This window comes from Callospermophilus lateralis, chromosome 2, assembly GCF_048772815.1.
Source record: "Callospermophilus lateralis isolate mCalLat2 chromosome 2, mCalLat2.hap1, whole genome shotgun sequence".
Taxonomy (NCBI): Eukaryota; Metazoa; Chordata; class Mammalia; order Rodentia; family Sciuridae; genus Callospermophilus; species Callospermophilus lateralis.
Window position 1 is genome coordinate 67,200,080 of NC_135306.1, and position 16,173 is coordinate 67,216,252.

The 16,173-nt window shown below is 39.6% G+C and overlaps 1 protein-coding gene across 4 annotated transcripts in view; it reads right to left on the reverse strand.

The window, feature by feature from the left end:
• Dock8 (dedicator of cytokinesis 8) overlaps positions 1–16,173 on the reverse strand; it is a 214,902-nt gene that overhangs the window by 21,377 nt on the left and 177,352 nt on the right. For all 4 annotated transcript variants that reach the window (XM_076846038.1, XM_076846035.1, XM_076846037.1 and 1 more), the window contains 9 exons: positions 15,306–15,440; positions 14,262–14,414; positions 12,730–12,888; positions 11,091–11,191; positions 10,195–10,387; positions 5,044–5,187; positions 3,725–3,856; positions 3,150–3,284; positions 1,681–1,770 (listed from right to left, as the gene is read on the reverse strand). In XM_076846038.1, coding sequence (XP_076702153.1) covers positions 1,681–1,770; positions 3,150–3,284; positions 3,725–3,856; positions 5,044–5,187; positions 10,195–10,387; positions 11,091–11,191; positions 12,730–12,888; positions 14,262–14,414; positions 15,306–15,440 — 1,242 coding nt within the window. The remainder of the gene's footprint in view (positions 1–1,680; positions 1,771–3,149; positions 3,285–3,724; positions 3,857–5,043; positions 5,188–10,194; positions 10,388–11,090; positions 11,192–12,729; positions 12,889–14,261; positions 14,415–15,305; positions 15,441–16,173) is intronic.

Here is a 16,173-nt window from a genome sequence, read left to right on the forward strand (position 1 = left end):
TTCATTGTATGTCTGTAATCAGAAGAATGGCATTTCTTGAGTTCTGTGAGTCATTCTAGTGAATTATCTGACCTTAGAGGTGTCATGGGAACTCCTAAATTTGTAGCTAGTTAGAAATGTGGGCAAGGTGCTATGGCACACGCCTGTGATTCCAGCAGCTCGATAGTTTGTGACAGGAGGATCATGAGTTCAAAGCCAGTCTCAGCAAAAGCGAGGCACTAAGCAACTCAGTGAGACCCTATCTCTAAATAAAATACAAAATAGGGCTGGGGATATGGCTCGGTGGCTGAGTGCCTCGAATTCAATGGAGGACTGAGCCTTGTGGAGTTTGAGGCTAATTCTGGGTGGTAAGCATCAGAGTTGTATTGAGGTGCACGTAGATGGGGTGAAATGGAATAGCCTGGGATAAACATGGGAAAACTGAAGGTCAAGCCCTGTTTGTCATTTCTCCAACAGCACAGAGATCCTGCACTCACTCGGCTGGAAGGAGTACCTGCAGCCTAAAGAAAGATACCTTTAAATACAGTCAGGGGAATGACATTGGCCAAATTATATCATTACATTGCGGGCATGTGCAAATATGTAACAACAAACCCCACTGTTATGTACAATTACAATGACTGATAAAAGTATGGGAAAAAATAGATGTCAGGCAGAAGTCTACATTTTTTTAAAACATGTTGTAAATTGAGAGTCTAAAGAGCTTATAGAAAGCCAGTAAAGAGTAGTCATGTGGGTTTGGGCATGACAGACCCCACGTTGGAGTATTGACTCTGTCACTTTGATATTCTTGGAAAATTGCCCAACATTTCTGTTACCTCAGTTTTCATATCTGGAAACAGAAACAACAAAGCCTATTTTTAAAACTTTTTTTTTTTAAAGACAGAGAGAGAGAGAGAGAGAGAGAGAGAGAGAGAGAGAATATTTTTTAATATTTATTTTTCAGTTTTCAGTGGACACAACATCTTTATTTTTTATTTTATGTGGTGCTGAGGATCGAACCCAGTGCTCTGTGCATGCCAGGCGAGTGCATTACCACTTGAGCCACATCCCCAGCCCCAACAAAGCCTATTTTTGAGGGCTGTTTGGGAATGAAATGAAAGGATGACAAAGGGTCTGATGCAGTGCCAGGAACACTGTGGGTGCTTTTTTTCCTTTCTTTCTGATACTGGGGATTGAACCCAGGGCCTCCCGCATGCTAGAAAAGCACTCTATCACTGAGCTACGTCCCCAGTTCCAGTTGGGACTTGATAAATGAAAGCTCCTGTTGTGATTCATGCCTTTGAGTATGTTTTCTTGCAGACCTAATCAGTTGCTGGGTGTGGTTGTGCACACCTGTAATTCCTGCTACTGGGGAGGCTGAGGCAGGAAGACTGCAAATTCAGGGCCTACCTGGAAACCTAATGAAATCCCTGTGTCAAAATAAATATTTACCGAAAGGGCTTGGGATGCAGCTTAGGGATAGGATGTCCCTTGGTTAAATCCCTAGTACTGGGGGCAGGGGCAGGGGTGGAATTAAAGACCTAATAAATCTATAATGGAGCCCTTAGACAAAAATGTTTGGTTGCTTTTAAATGACTGGTGAGTCAATTCAGACAGAGGGAGGTCATTTTGTATTCTTAGGGTAGCATAAGGGGACTCAAGAACCTGGTGGTTCTTTTTGGCAAATTTTCTCCATACCTTGTTAGGATCCAACTTGGTTTTGTCCACTGGGGTAGAATCTTTTATCACTTCCACAAATTCGGCACCGAAACACTGACCATAAAACCCCTAGGTAAGAGGAAACAATAGTTTATAAAGGTAATTTTAACATAATGCAACTTTCTGTCTTCTCAGAAGTGGAGTAAGTTTGGAACAAGTGCAGTTTGTTCATTGATTATTCAGAGTCCCTCTGAGCTAACGAGCACAGTTCAGCATTTCCTGAGACATAAATAAAAATATGAGGAAGTCCAGCACCATCAATTGATATATGATTCTCTACAAAGTGTACACTCTGTCTCGAATTCAGTGAGCGTCATCCTATTTCCTGAGGCATCTGCAGAGGTATGGCACAGTTTACCTCTTTTTGTATCTTGAGAACTTAAAGGTCACCAGGCTTCCCATCATGTGGCAAACCACTATATGCAAGAAGACAACATATACACCTTTAATTCTAAGTTGGGGGAACAATATTAGGGAACCAATTGGCCTGAGTCAGTGACTAGTTTTCCTTCTTACGAGCTTATTGTCTTTGGGCAAGATGCCCAACCACTCTGGGCCATGGCTTCTTTGAGTCAAGTAAGGATAAAAGTCCTTTTCTTATTTGGCAGGGATAATAGTTCAAGGAGCAATTAGGTAACAAAAGTGTTTTAAGTTCTACAGACATAAAAGCGCATATATCCCAAGCAATAGCAAGAAAGAATAAGGAGTGACTCTTTGGTTAACAGTTGTCAGCACTTCAGGGGACCTTAGTCACTCAGCCCCAGAAGGTGCTGTTTTGGAGGCAACCCTTGGGTTTCTTCCTGGGTTTTTGATAGTCTTCCTTTCAATAACTGTTTCTTTTTTTTTTTTTTCTGATTTTTCTTCACACAGTTTCTTTTTTGTCCATCTTTTCAGCCTTTCCTGCCAGAACATGCTGCTTTTTTTGGTTACATTACCGACCAAGTGTAGATGGCAGGTTGCAGCTACTGTCAAGAATGTCCTTATCAGAACAGCCTGTGCTGTCCAGCAACACCACAATGACAGCCACAACGTTTTGCAGGAGGGTGACTCAGAAGTATGATTGGATTGCTTAGAAGTTAAGATGGCAAACTTCACCCTAAAAAACCCTTTTACTCTGCATCTGTTAGTATATATTACTAACATTGGGAGTGGGGCATAAGAAGATGTGACACTGATTGGATTTTATATAGACCTGAAAAGTAAACATTCATGATGTAAATTTATAAAATTTTAAAGACATGTACAGGATCTTAGGGGAAAACTATGCAAATCTTGCTTTACCTCATGATCTCAGCTAATCCCTTCATATAATACATGTAATGTGGAAAATGTATATATATCTCAATGTTGAATCCTGGCCTTTTTTTTTTTTCCTTTTTGGTAGTGATTCACTCTAACTTGTTTTTGTGAAGTATACAATGGCAAGCACACAAAATCACTTTTCTTACCTCTAGTCTATGTGAGATCTCAGGAAGCTTTGTAATTGCAGGTTCCTTGTACACAAATTCCTGCTCATCCAAATCCCCAAATTTGGATCCATAGAAACCAACTCGGAAGTAAGTTCCAAACATTCTCTTGTGATCCTATTAAGCAAAATAAGAAAACCTCTCTCTAGTGATGTCATTCTTGAGGATCCACTGGGTTAAAAGGGTTTTTTATTATGTTACAAACGTATCAATTCTACAGTTGATGTAAACAGAAATCCCTCTACTAAGCAAAGTCAATGTTTATAGAATAAATTTTGGAAATAATAACTAAAGAAATCCCATGAAAGATTTCTTGGACTTTATTTTAAGTGAATTTAAAAGATTCTCACATTTCCTACTTAGAAAGTAAGTCAAGCTGCCTTTCACACTGTGAAATCTGGACCTTGGTCAGTTTTGAGTCCTTTTCCGTTTGATGGGTGAGAACTGCAGTAATGTGCTCAAGGTCAATGAGTTTCTAGAGAGGAAGGAGGACTGACCACCGTCTCAGGACAGGGTCATCTACCACTCAGGACCCATTAGCAAAGACATCAAGCTACCTTGTTAATGATGTTGTCAAAGGCCTTCTGCAGCTTGTCATGAGTGGAGGTCAGCTTCCGGAAGTCTCGATGCGCTTCCAGAATGGGGATGACCAGCTTGTAGACCTCATTAACCGTCTCATACAAGCCTCCCTTAGAGAGATGAGAAGAGCATCAAAGAAAATTTAATACAATGGAAACTTAAGAGCAATCAGAGTTTACTATGCAAACAATGTACTGGAGAATGGATATACCTCTGCGCCCCAGTATTTTACACAGCAGGAATGCTGTCCCAGCATCTCAGCCTTCAAAATGGGCCAGACATATTGCTAAATGGTCCTATATGAAGATGTTAAATAGAAGGGCTTTCTCAGACTAAAAGGAGAGAAGACTTGGCACTGAGGACTAAGAACACTCAGGAAGGCAGCTTTTATGTATTTAAATAGCATCAGAGGTCCTCCTCTAGCCAGATGCTCATTGCATGCCCACCAGGGAGTTAACAGGATTCTAGCTAAAATTTCAAGAAAATAAGAGTATATTGGACCTTTTCTGAATCCTGAAAGAGAAAGCAGGAAGAAAAAGAAGACAATGGTTAAAAAAAATAATTAATATACATAGAAGTTATAGGGAGGAAATTTGGAGGTGAAAAGCAGAAAATAAAGAATAATGTAGGGAGGAAAATAAATTGGTTATTCTAAATATAGTGAAATATTAAATATTTACTTGGCTTGCAATGTGGGGGAAGGAGATCATTAAAGCAAAAATGGACAAGAGGCTTTTCTCTTTGATCTGAATCCAGTGACGTCTTCTATATATTTTTTTCTCTTATTTGGAGACCTGATTAGGCTAATGCGGGGAGTGTCTGTGGTTTTTGCTCCTGCATTTCTCTGAGCTGGTCCTGCCTGTGAGGCTCTTGAAGATGACTTGGTTGTTAGGAGGGAGGACACCATGGATTTCTGCCCTCTCCCTGCAGTGGCTCCTTCCTATCTTTTTCTCTCTGAGAGAGAAAATGAGGGAGTGAGAACATGCCTCGTCATTTATTGTGTAACCCTGGACAAGCCATTTCACCTTTCTGTGGCTTAGTTTCCATCCCTATTAAATGGAAATAATACTGTGAAACTGCTGTCCAGCCAACACGCATGTAGTGAAAACCAGAACACGGCAGTGATGAAAGGCCTTCCCACCTCCCTTGGAGAGCTGATGCAATCTGTGCACATCAAAGTCCTCCCTGGGCCCTGCCCCTGTCCTGCATGCCCCTGGCGTCTGTGGAGAGGGGCTCACTAGGCCGTTAAGGCTGGGCATTCCCGAGCTCAGCTCTGGGATGCCCTCTGGATACTGACCGTGCTGAAGAGCTCCGCGGCCTGTTCCAGGAGGCCCACCAGGCCACTCTCAGTGAAGTACCGGCCCGAGCACACCCCATCCTCATCGGGTGACAAGGTGTCATCGGAGACTGCAGACTCCTCCAGCACGTTGGAAGAAATATTCTGTAAGAAAACACAGTATGAGCCCAGAGAACATGGGACCAGTCGAATACTGGACCATAGGAACCCAGAAGGTAGGAATGCAGAAGCAGAAATCCAGGATCCTAGCCAGGCGCAGTGGTGCACACCTGTAATCCCAGTGGCTCAGGAGGCTGAGACAGGAGGATGGGGAATTCAAAGCCAGCGTCAGCAATGGTAAGGCAAAAAAGCAGCTCAGTGGGACCCTGCCTCTAAATAAAATGCAAAATAGGGCTGGGGATGTGGCTCAGTGGTCTAGTGCCTCTGCGTTGTTCAATCCCTGGCACCAAAAATAAATAAATAAATAAATAAATAAATAAGAACCCCAGGATCCTCACCAAGGTTGTGATTATGGCAGGTCTGATGTTCTACCCAGAAGAGTTCCTGGCTGACATTTATTTTGAAAGCATACATTGAGCAGCCAGTCTTCAAACCCCCACATTTCCTTTCTACTTTTAACCACCAGGAGATTTTATATAAGGAACATTTCCCTTCATATAACAATAATTGAGTTGAAACAACCCCACATTAGCAAAAACAACCCTAAGGGACAAACAGCAAGGGTCTTGGTTTTTAAAAAGCAAAGGCCAACACTCAGTTAAGTCGGCTTTTTGTCATATTAGCTCAATAAATCTCTGACTTCTGTGTTTTTCTCCTGAAGTCTTGACTTTCAGGTAAATAGCCAGTTGTGTTTATATTGATAAGATAACACTAACAAGCAATGTTTTTTTTATGGAAGTTTTTTCTTTGTTTTTAAGTGCTAAGGATTGAAACCAGGGTCTTGCACATTCTGGGCGAGTGATATATGCCCGTGCTACATCACCAGCATTCCCCTTTATTCTTCTTTGAGACAGGGTCTCACTAAGTTGCTGAGCCTCAACTTGAAATTCTCCTGCCTCAGCCTCCCAAGCGGCTGGAATTATAGGCATGCACCACTGTGCCAAGATTTTATGGAAGTTTTTACAACAGTGCAGTAGTTAGTGTTTTTTCCCCCTGAACATTTTTGTTTCTACACATTTTTTACTTATATAAATTATAGAAGTTAGAGCCTAGTGGTCAGGGATAGTATGACCTGAATGAGAAAACCAAGGCACAAAATTGGGGAAGTACTTATTCCCAGGGTCACGGAAGGGCTAATTCTGTACTTGTTTGGTCCTGAGAGTAAAGTACCTCCTTTTTCTGCACCTTGTGCTCCTTGCTTGCCTTACCCAAGCTATGATCTTGGCAATTACTTTAACTCTTGATAGGTTAAAGTCTTTTTTTTTCCCCTCACAGCTATGGAAGAAAGGCACACAATGCATAAATGAAATAGAAAGCCTTCTTAGCTTAGATATTGCAAACCAGTAGCACATATGCTACTCCTTCCTATTGTTGTGCACATGGCAGACATAACTAGTTAATTACAGCACTCTTCCCCCTCTGAACTTGGATATATTTTCAAAATTCTTTCAGCATACTGCTCCAGTCGCCACTACCTATTAGATCAGAGATGGCTTGTAAAGTAAATGCTGTCTGCCAGTTCAACTTTAGCAACCAATGAAGAAATAGTTGTTATCCAATATCGTAATGTACTTTAATGAATATAGGTAGAGTTTCTCAAAATCTTTTGTTACCAGTCTTTCTTCCAAAGAAATTAAATGCTCAACTAACAGAGCCAGCGTCACTGGTCCATACCTAAAACTATGAAGGGTTCTTCCAAAGAAAATTAGTATGCTTTAAGTTGTAGAATGAAGGCCTATTATGTTTCTGAATTGGAGATAATAGAAGGTTCAACAAATTCAGTTGGAAGAATCTAATAACTCAGGAAACTAGTACTATTAGAATTGTATGCAATTTTCCACATGTAGAGAAATAAATATGAAGCTCAACAACTTATTAGTTTATTACCCAGAGGAAAAAGATTTGGGAAAGACTTTCCTGGCTTCTGGCTTAGGGATGTAAAACTTGTTGCAGAATCTGAGAATGTGTGCATATCTACATTTGTGAAATAAATGTTGCTCTCTAGGGCTTAGAATTTCAATGATTTCAGTTTCTTGGAATTCAGTGACCTCGAAGTTATTTTTCCTTGCACAGACTTATCTCCAATTTACAAGTATTTTCCAAAGGCTCGATTTTATTGGAGCAGAACGAGGATAAAAACTGAAGCAAAGAACATTTAAGAAATTAACAGTGGACATCTGATAACACTGCCCAGAATTCCTTCATTCTAATTTTCTTAGGAAGCATCCTAATTTTCTTAGGAAGAACCCCTCATAGTTGTAGGTATGGACCAGTGACTCTGGCTCAGTTAGTTGGAGCATTTGATTTCTTTGGCAATTATGATTGATTCAGAATGAGCACATGACCCCATCAGAATGAAAAGATACTCTGAGACTTTCTCTGAACAGGCTTCTGGACTTGAACCTGGAGATGGAAACCTAAATCTTACTCAGTAAATGTGGGGAGCATGAAGCCCAACAGAGGCTAGGACAGGAAGAGGAGATGACTCTGAGATCTGGTGGTCTCTGAGGTCTCCTGCTCTAGTTGGTGAGTACTTCTCTGGGCTAGCTCCCCTCATGTGGGCTGGTAAGTTCCATTTGTACCTTAGGCACTGTGGGTTGTAAGTTCTGTTGCTTTTAAGCACCCATTTCTAAACTGATTGGTTATGTCTCATTTGAGAGAAATAACAATTCACCCATAAGCACGACATAATTTGACATCATTTCTGTATCTGAGAACACCTAGTCATTGTGTTCTGTCCATCATGAAGACCCGTGTTTCTCGGTTCCTCACCTTCCTTATCACCTTCTGCACTCTTTCCCCGACCCTAAGGTGGGACCACAGTCTAAAAGCTCACAGTGTTTTGTGTCTTTTTATAATAGTATTTATCATAATTATGATTAAGAATGGAATAATTAATTATATGATATCTTTCTGGCTAGAATGTAAAGGTCATGAAGACAGAAGAAATTCTCAATAAATTATGCTCTGACAGCAGGAATGAAGGAGTAAAGATATATGAAAAGATGGAGGTCTATGTTCCCATGTAGGGATAGTGTGGAGTTTTTCTATTAGGTCTAGAACAACAATTCTGTCTCACCTTGGTATATCTCATTAGAAGCCAATCAACTAAAATATAAGTAAAATAAGAATAAGAGGACTTTTACATATGAAATTAAAAAATGAAATGAAATGAATACTTAAGTTATTAAATATTAAATAAAATATAATAAAATATAGTAAAATAAAATATAATAAAATATAGTAAGAGGGGAATAGTAAATAAAATATAGTATATTAAATAAAACATAGTAAATTATAAGAAATAGTTTAGTAAACAAAATAAGAAAAGGGGATGATATAATTCAACTCTAACTGATAAGTCTGAAGATTTTCTGGAAAGTGAAATTGTAATACAAAGCTAGGCACAGTGGCACATACCTGTAATCCCAGCAGCTTGGGAGGCTGAGGCACAAGGATTGTGAATTCAAAGTCAGCCTTAGCAACTTAGTGAGGCCCTAAGCAACTCAGCGAAACCCTGTCTCTAAATAAAATATAAAAAAAGGGTGGGGATGTGGCTCTGTGCTTAAGAGCTCCTGGGTTCAATCCCTGCTACCAAAAACAAACAAACAAAAAAAAAAAGAGAAGAAATTGTAATACTTATCCTTCGTAATATCAAATGGCCAAAATAAATTTGATGAAAGAAGATGAACCTAAAAGAATTTTTATAACTTTCTGTTTTGCTTTTGTGTTATTCAAAATCAGATATAATGTTTTTATGCTTTGGGATGAGAAATTAATTACTGATTTTTATAACAAACATTTCTGAACTGAGAATAAAATTTATTTACTGAGAATAAAATAATAGAATACATATTTTTGTTATTTAGGACCATAAGGAAGGAGGGGTTAATAACATGAGGTGAAATCCAGTTTTGCAGGTGAACACTATTCTAGAAATGAGAGGCTCCCAACTCTTCCAGCAATCATTTTAGTGACTTATTCTCTAAGCCTGGGAAAGCCACTTTGAATTGTCCTTTCTTTCTGGTTCACAAAGCATCACAATACCATGTTGAAGAACAATACTGAGAACAAAGCCTTTCATAAAATCTGTCATGGAAATTCAGACAAGAATAATACAAACACTATAAATGACTTTGTAAGTTTGGCTTGAAAAAATTCTATTATTGTAGCTGTATTGTTCATGGTTTCAGGGATGGCCATCTCTACAGACTGTGTCTCTTAAAAAAAAGTACTAATAACACTGATTTTGGTTTGTCTTTTTCTCTCTCTCTAGACTGTATTAAAGTATGTAGGAAGAACAAAAATATTGTGCTTCTTATGATGTTCCATACAAACAAGTGGCCACTGAGCCATCTTCTAGGTCTGGCAGTCAATTTCCCCTTGTCAACTATGAGTAATTTTAGGTTATTCTCAGAAAATATGGATTCAGCCTTTTGTTTCCCTTTCCAGGTCAATTTCATTCTTTCTTGACTTTGGATCTGAGTGGGACCCTACGGAAGTGGGGAATGGAATCAAAAGATTGGGCCATGAGGGAAATAATTTCTTCAATGTTTAGAAGTACTTTCTTGCTTGTCATTATATGGTGCTACCTATAAGTTTTTGAGAAAGACTTTAAATGACCTTAGAAAAATTGCTTTATCAATTTCTACATCTGTGAAGTAGGAGTAATAGTTCAGAACACCTATTAAAGTGCCTGTTCCTCTAGGTACCATTATTATAAACAACAATAAAAAAGATGGCAAAGCAATTAGAGAAGGCAAATGTGCACTGTTGACAACTGGGTTGGGCACTTCTTAGTGGCAAAGACTCTCCCATGCATTGTAGAATGTTCAGTGACACCCTCCCTTTTAGATGTCAGTAACACCCATCTTCCCAACTCCAGTTGTAATAATGAAAAATGCTTCTAGACATTGTTAGTGCAGGGGGTGTGGGCAGAATTGTCTCCTGGTTGAGTTAAGTATTCTCGGGTAAAGCTGAACGTGTCCCCACCTGAAAGCTGACACTGCCCACGGGCAGGTAGCTGTGGTCCTCCAGCATGCTCAGATACTCGGCTACTAAGGCAGCAGCATGTACCAGGCACATGGCGGCCTCTGTGTAGCACTTTTTCTTGGTGTGTTTCTCTGCCATGTTCTGGAGCCAGGTCAGCCGAAGATCAGGAGATGTCTGGTAACTCTTGGCAATTCTGAAGACAGATTGAGTGACAGTTTCAAGGGTAGCAGGCTAATGACACTGTACAACATTTTTTTTTTTTCACCCTGATTTTACCTTACATCTTGAAAACATGAGAGAAAAGTCAAATACTTTAATTCAACTGTTTTTGTGCCATGTCTAAGGTATGCTGGACCCCAAGAGCACTTAGTGAAAGCTTTATGAGAAAAAAAGACTGTTAAAAATAATGTCCTTTGACATAAATCTCAAGCAATTATCTTCCTTTCCTTTTTCTCAAAAATAATGACAGAAGACAAAAGTATTGTGCCTCTTACGATGTTACATACAAACAATTTTGCCTCTATAAACCATTTCTACAGAGCAAGGACTGGGAGTCAAAGTTTTAAACTATAGAGAGAATTTCTGAAGTAAAACTTATATGTGTGTCTGAATATAATTGCAACCAAATCATTTAGAAAACAATTCAGATAGTTAAACAGAAGATAGTGTTATAGAGTGGGCAAATCACTTTAAACTAAGGTGATCTTTCTGAAAACATGTATATGAATCAAACCACTATAAATGTTTAATTTCTACTGATTACCATACACATTTTTGGATGTCATCCAAAATAATTCTGTCCATATTACCTATGGTAATTACATTAGTAAGAACTTCACAGTGACAAATATGGGATCCCCAGGTGATGCCCTTTAGATTTTATCAGAAAAGTTTACCTGTACATGAGATCCATAAGCATCTCAGGATCTTCCTGAAATTCCCTCATTTTCACTGTGTCATATAAGATGCTATTCAGATTACAGAGAAGTTCTTCCACCTGCAAAAAATGTAAGCCCTCAAATAACCTTGGCTTTGTAGTTTGTGGAAAGGAGATAGGATTACATAGAAAGAATATGTGGGAGGCACAGAAACGCTTTGCTCAGAAAAAAGTGAGTAATAAACGTGAAGGGGACTCTAGATGGATTCTTGGTTCTTCAGTTGTTTGCAAATCCATGTGCTTCATAGGCCCTGATGTGAGTTGGCCTTGGGATCTGTGAAACAGCCCTGGATCTTCATGCTACTTCCCACTGCAACAATTTTCTTTTAAATTTGTTTGAACTAGTTTTAGTTATTTGTAACCGGAAAGGTTCTAAGCTCTACTCTGAATCATCAGGGTTCTTTATACCAGCTAGGAGGCAGCTTGGGACCACAACTTGGGTTTCATGTTTCTGAAGCTTCCTGGATCTCTCCAAGGCTTCAGAGTTTTTAGAACCTCTGAGAACGACTTGTTCTTAGTTACAAAAGACAACAGTGGAGACTCATCACACAAAACCTGATAGACTGTGTCTTGATCCATAGACCCTAGCAAGTGGCTCAGCTGCAGAATATCATCTTATCCCTTCTATCAACTTCCAGGGCTCCTAAAATTTCTTCCACCATACTCATTTCATTGAAGACCTCTATTGTACTGCCCATATTTTGCTTGGTCTTTTTGGTGAATATCTCTGCATGAATAAGATTAATTTACAGGAACATGGTGGAGAAGAAACAGGTGAGATAGGATTTGGTGCAGGGGAGAGGAGAGGAAAAAGATTCTGAGAATGAGGATGTAACATTACTGGAGAAGGCAGGAGAGCTCTGGGCAAACAGGGCTCTCACACTAAGGGAAGAAAGAAAACTTCACCCATTCATTCTTTCATTCATACATTCCCTCATTCATTCTAGTGGGAACCTAATCTAGAGTAGGCCAGAAGCTGAAGTTAAAAGATAAAGGTGAAATGCTTTATCTTTTTCTTTATTCCCTGAGCATTGCAACAGATTATTGTCCTCACAAGTGTCTGTAGGACTGATCTTGTTGATAATCTCTAACTTGGTCCTTCCTCTCCTTCAAGTACCCGTGGGTCAAGCTGGTCTCTTTAGCACCCCTTAGACACAATTCATTCTCACCCCTATTCATCATTGCCCTCTGAATCCTGCCCGAGCCTTTCCAGGTCACTAGGTTGTTCATTAACTAACCCCTCCCTTTCTCTAATCTCACACCATATGTAGTTTCTTGCCACACACTTAAGTATCAGTTGTTTTGTCTTTCCTCCTAATTGTCTTGAAACTGAGCTCTCTAGATAGACTATTGGCATCCTGAGGCTGGGGACAGTAGTGAGGAAATATATATGTTTCTTAGAGCACCGAGAGGATGTGATTATGGGATAGGCAATACATCCTTGCAAATTATATATATAATACATACAAATTATATACGTATAATCATATGGTTATGTGTGTGTGTGTGTGTGTGTGTGTGTGTGTGTGTGTGTGTATGTGTTTATAATCGGCTGATCCCAAATTCATGCTTGAGACAAGGTATGTTCATTGGTCTACCTGGGTAGGAAAGGGAGTTGTCTGCATGGCTGTGTCCTCTTCTGAATAGGCCAAAATTGTCCTCAGGGATCTTCTCAGGTGCTCCTCATTAAAATCTGGTGCTTTGCCCACCAAAGATGCCAGAGACATAGTTACTTGCATCTTTACTCTGGCAAAGTTCTGCATTTAAAAAAAAAAAAAAAAAAAAGAGGCACTCAGCTAGTCAATAATTGAAGGCAGTAGGGCTAGACACAAAACTCCCTGAGTTATCTTTCATCCCCGTCTTAATCATTTCCTTTTCTCTCAATGCAAGGTGAGCTACACTGTGTACAAGATTCACATTATCATTTAAATGGTCTGAAAGGACCTTGTGCTCACATAAATCTGTCAGGCTCCCTTTAAATTTTCATTGAGGATTGAGTTGCCTCCATACTGCAAGGCCAGAAGATTCCTATAAAGCTGGGTCACAGGATATATTCTTTTATACCAAGATCCTCTTCTTAGAATTTCATTTAAACTACAATGAGGAATAGAACTTCCAAGGCCAGAAATTACTGAGATTTTAGACCAAAGAAAGCAGCAAGTTTCTAATTCTCCTTTCCTTCCAGAACTGTGGGAAAATAAGGCTATGCCAAGAGACCCTGGGTAATGTCCTAAAGACTTTTAAATAGTTATTACTAATATCTCTCTGAAGACACTACTTTATTCCATGGGCCAGTTTATCTTTATGTGTGCATCTTTGGGGTAGTAGGGATTGAACCCAGAGTCTCACTTGTGCTAGAAAGCACTATACCACTGAGCTAGAGCCTTACCCCTTTTTATTTTATTTTGAGACCAGACTGGCCTCAAACTTTTGATCCTCCTGCCTCAGCCTCCTGAGTCACTGGGATTATAGGCATGTGCCACCATGTCTAGTTCCAATTTATCTTTTACAGAAATTCCAAACGAACACACCTAAATCTGCACAAACTAAAGTAAAGGCTGAGTGTTCTTCAATAAAGTTGAGTTCCAAAGGCTTCTAGGCTTCAATTAAAACTCAGGTCTAGGGGCTGGGAATGTGACTCAGTGGTAAATTACTTGCCTCGCATTCACAAGGCTCTAGGTTTAATTCCCAGTACCACAGAATAACAATGAAACACAACCCAGTTCCAGATATTGCTGGTCATTCAAAATTCTCTTCCACAGCCCATTCACGTACTAGCCAGAACTGTACTAATTCAGAATTTAGAAACAGGATTCATTCTTCTGAATTCTTATATTGTCTGTTGCATTTGTTTCCACACATACCATTTTTATCTATGTATAAAAGATCTTCTGTGTCTTAGGGAGACACATTACTAATGGGAACTGCGGCATTCACCAGTCCTGAAGTTGCCTTTAAATGCAAATTCAGGTGAAAGCTGCTATCCACCTTGGTACTGTATTGTTTCTTTTTTGCAGAACTGGGGTAAATGGCGACACTGCACACATTCCCTTAGGTTTTTCTCTCTACTGATGCTTTGCATTGACTTTCTCTACTGATTCTGGGTCACCGGTCTGGTCTGAGTTCTTACACTGGTAGCTCCGAAACTGAACCTCATGAGGAGGTAGAGGGTGGCACAAGCCTGGCTCCGTGTGGTGTCCATACTGCTGCTGCAGTGGTGTAGCACACGCTGACACAGGTCCGCACACTGTTCCACCTCTTCCTCGAACAGCAAGTCTCCAAACTAGGAGAGACACAAGGCACCATCAGGCATCACTTGGCACTTGATAAGCTTTTTGGACCAGATGCCTATTGAAATATGCAAATGTCTGCTTGGACAAGCAAAAAGCCCAGAAGAGTTAATGCATTGCTCCATAAAGATAATGACCTATGTGAGTCAGAAGATGGGTTTAAGTAATGAAGTTGGCTTAAGATTTAATTATGAACCGCACAACTAAGGTCAGGGCTATGTTATTAAAGTTCATTGTTAACCTGGTTGAATTCACTGGTGAGATCATAACTTTGAAGAAATGAATCATGAATTTCCTGGGTTCCCTGGAAATTACTGGTGACTAAGAAAGAGAAATCATTCTAGTAGAGGATAGCAAAAGAATTCCTCTTTCTAAATTTAACAGACCCTACGGAGAAGGCACACACGGAGATTTCCCACAAAGGAGAGAATTTAACCTGTATAGACTATACTAACCAAAGATAATATACATTCTCAGGTTCTCAGAAAATTAATTTAAACCTCTGGCATTTTATGATATGATATTTTGTAAGACTTAATGGGAGTCATGTATAGGATTTAATCTCATTATGATAAGGTATTAAAGGAAAAGGGTAAAATTACAAATTTGCTCCATTGATTTTTGCTCTTGTATCATAGACTTTTAGTGAGTGGCTATTTCAAGTTCTTTAGTTAGTCCCACGTTTCAAGTACTAGAGACGCTGTCCTCTCATGGTGACTTCCTCCATAGGAAGTGTATCTGCTTTCTTCCTAAGAAGAACTAAGACCTTCAATGCATGCCATTTAAGATACTCCGTGGGTTTTGGTCCACCTGAAGACAGAAGTGAAGCTAGATGAGAATCTTACCCTTAATTAAGAGTAAGAAAACAAGTGTCTCATGTTTACCTTGGCAATGAGGGCTCGAAGTGTCGCAAAGCAGTGAGTCAGGTAGGTGGTACTTTGATCACAGCTTAGGGAATTCACCAGGACCCTCAGAACGCCTCCCAGCAGGCTGTCTTTACAGTCCAGAGCCGAGCTTGCCTAGGGGCCAGAAGAACAGCATTACTGAATCCCTGATGTGCAGTGAGCTGAGGGCTGAAGACAGGAGAGGCTGCTGAACGTTATCTCGGGACCTGATGTTCCATTGCTCTCATTGGAAGGTCTTCAGGGTTTGGTGAGCCACCATCTATTGTCATTCACTAACCATGAGAACTGAAGACTGATTTCCAAACTCCTAATTGATTTGGGACTTTTGCCCAATTCTGGCTTCCTAAATGAAGCACACCTCCCTCTATCCTGGGCCAAAGCTTTTGGAATGTTCTTTCTTTGTATACAAGGCCTAGCTTGCCTTGTGGGCTTCAAAACACAATGTGGGTTTCCCAGTACAACAGAGATGTCAGTGATGTTTCTACATAGAAGCTTATTTATCAGCTACAGCAGAACTAAAAGTACCAAGGATAATAGTAGCTAAGTTTCACCTTTCTTGGAAAATTACTAATACATTTTGAGGCCTGATGTTAGGTATAGAATGTTTAAGGTTGAGTCATATAAAGATACCATCAATGTGATGTCAAGCATTTATGTTATCAGAGATATCAAAGTCATTAAATATACTTGAGTCATTTGTGGATGCTCAAGTCCTTTATATAAAATGGTATAACATTTGCGTATAACCTACACATATTATTAAATCATCCCTAGATTACTTTAAATACTTAAAACAATGTAAATGCTATATAAATCCTTGTTATAACATATGGTTAAGGGAAAAATG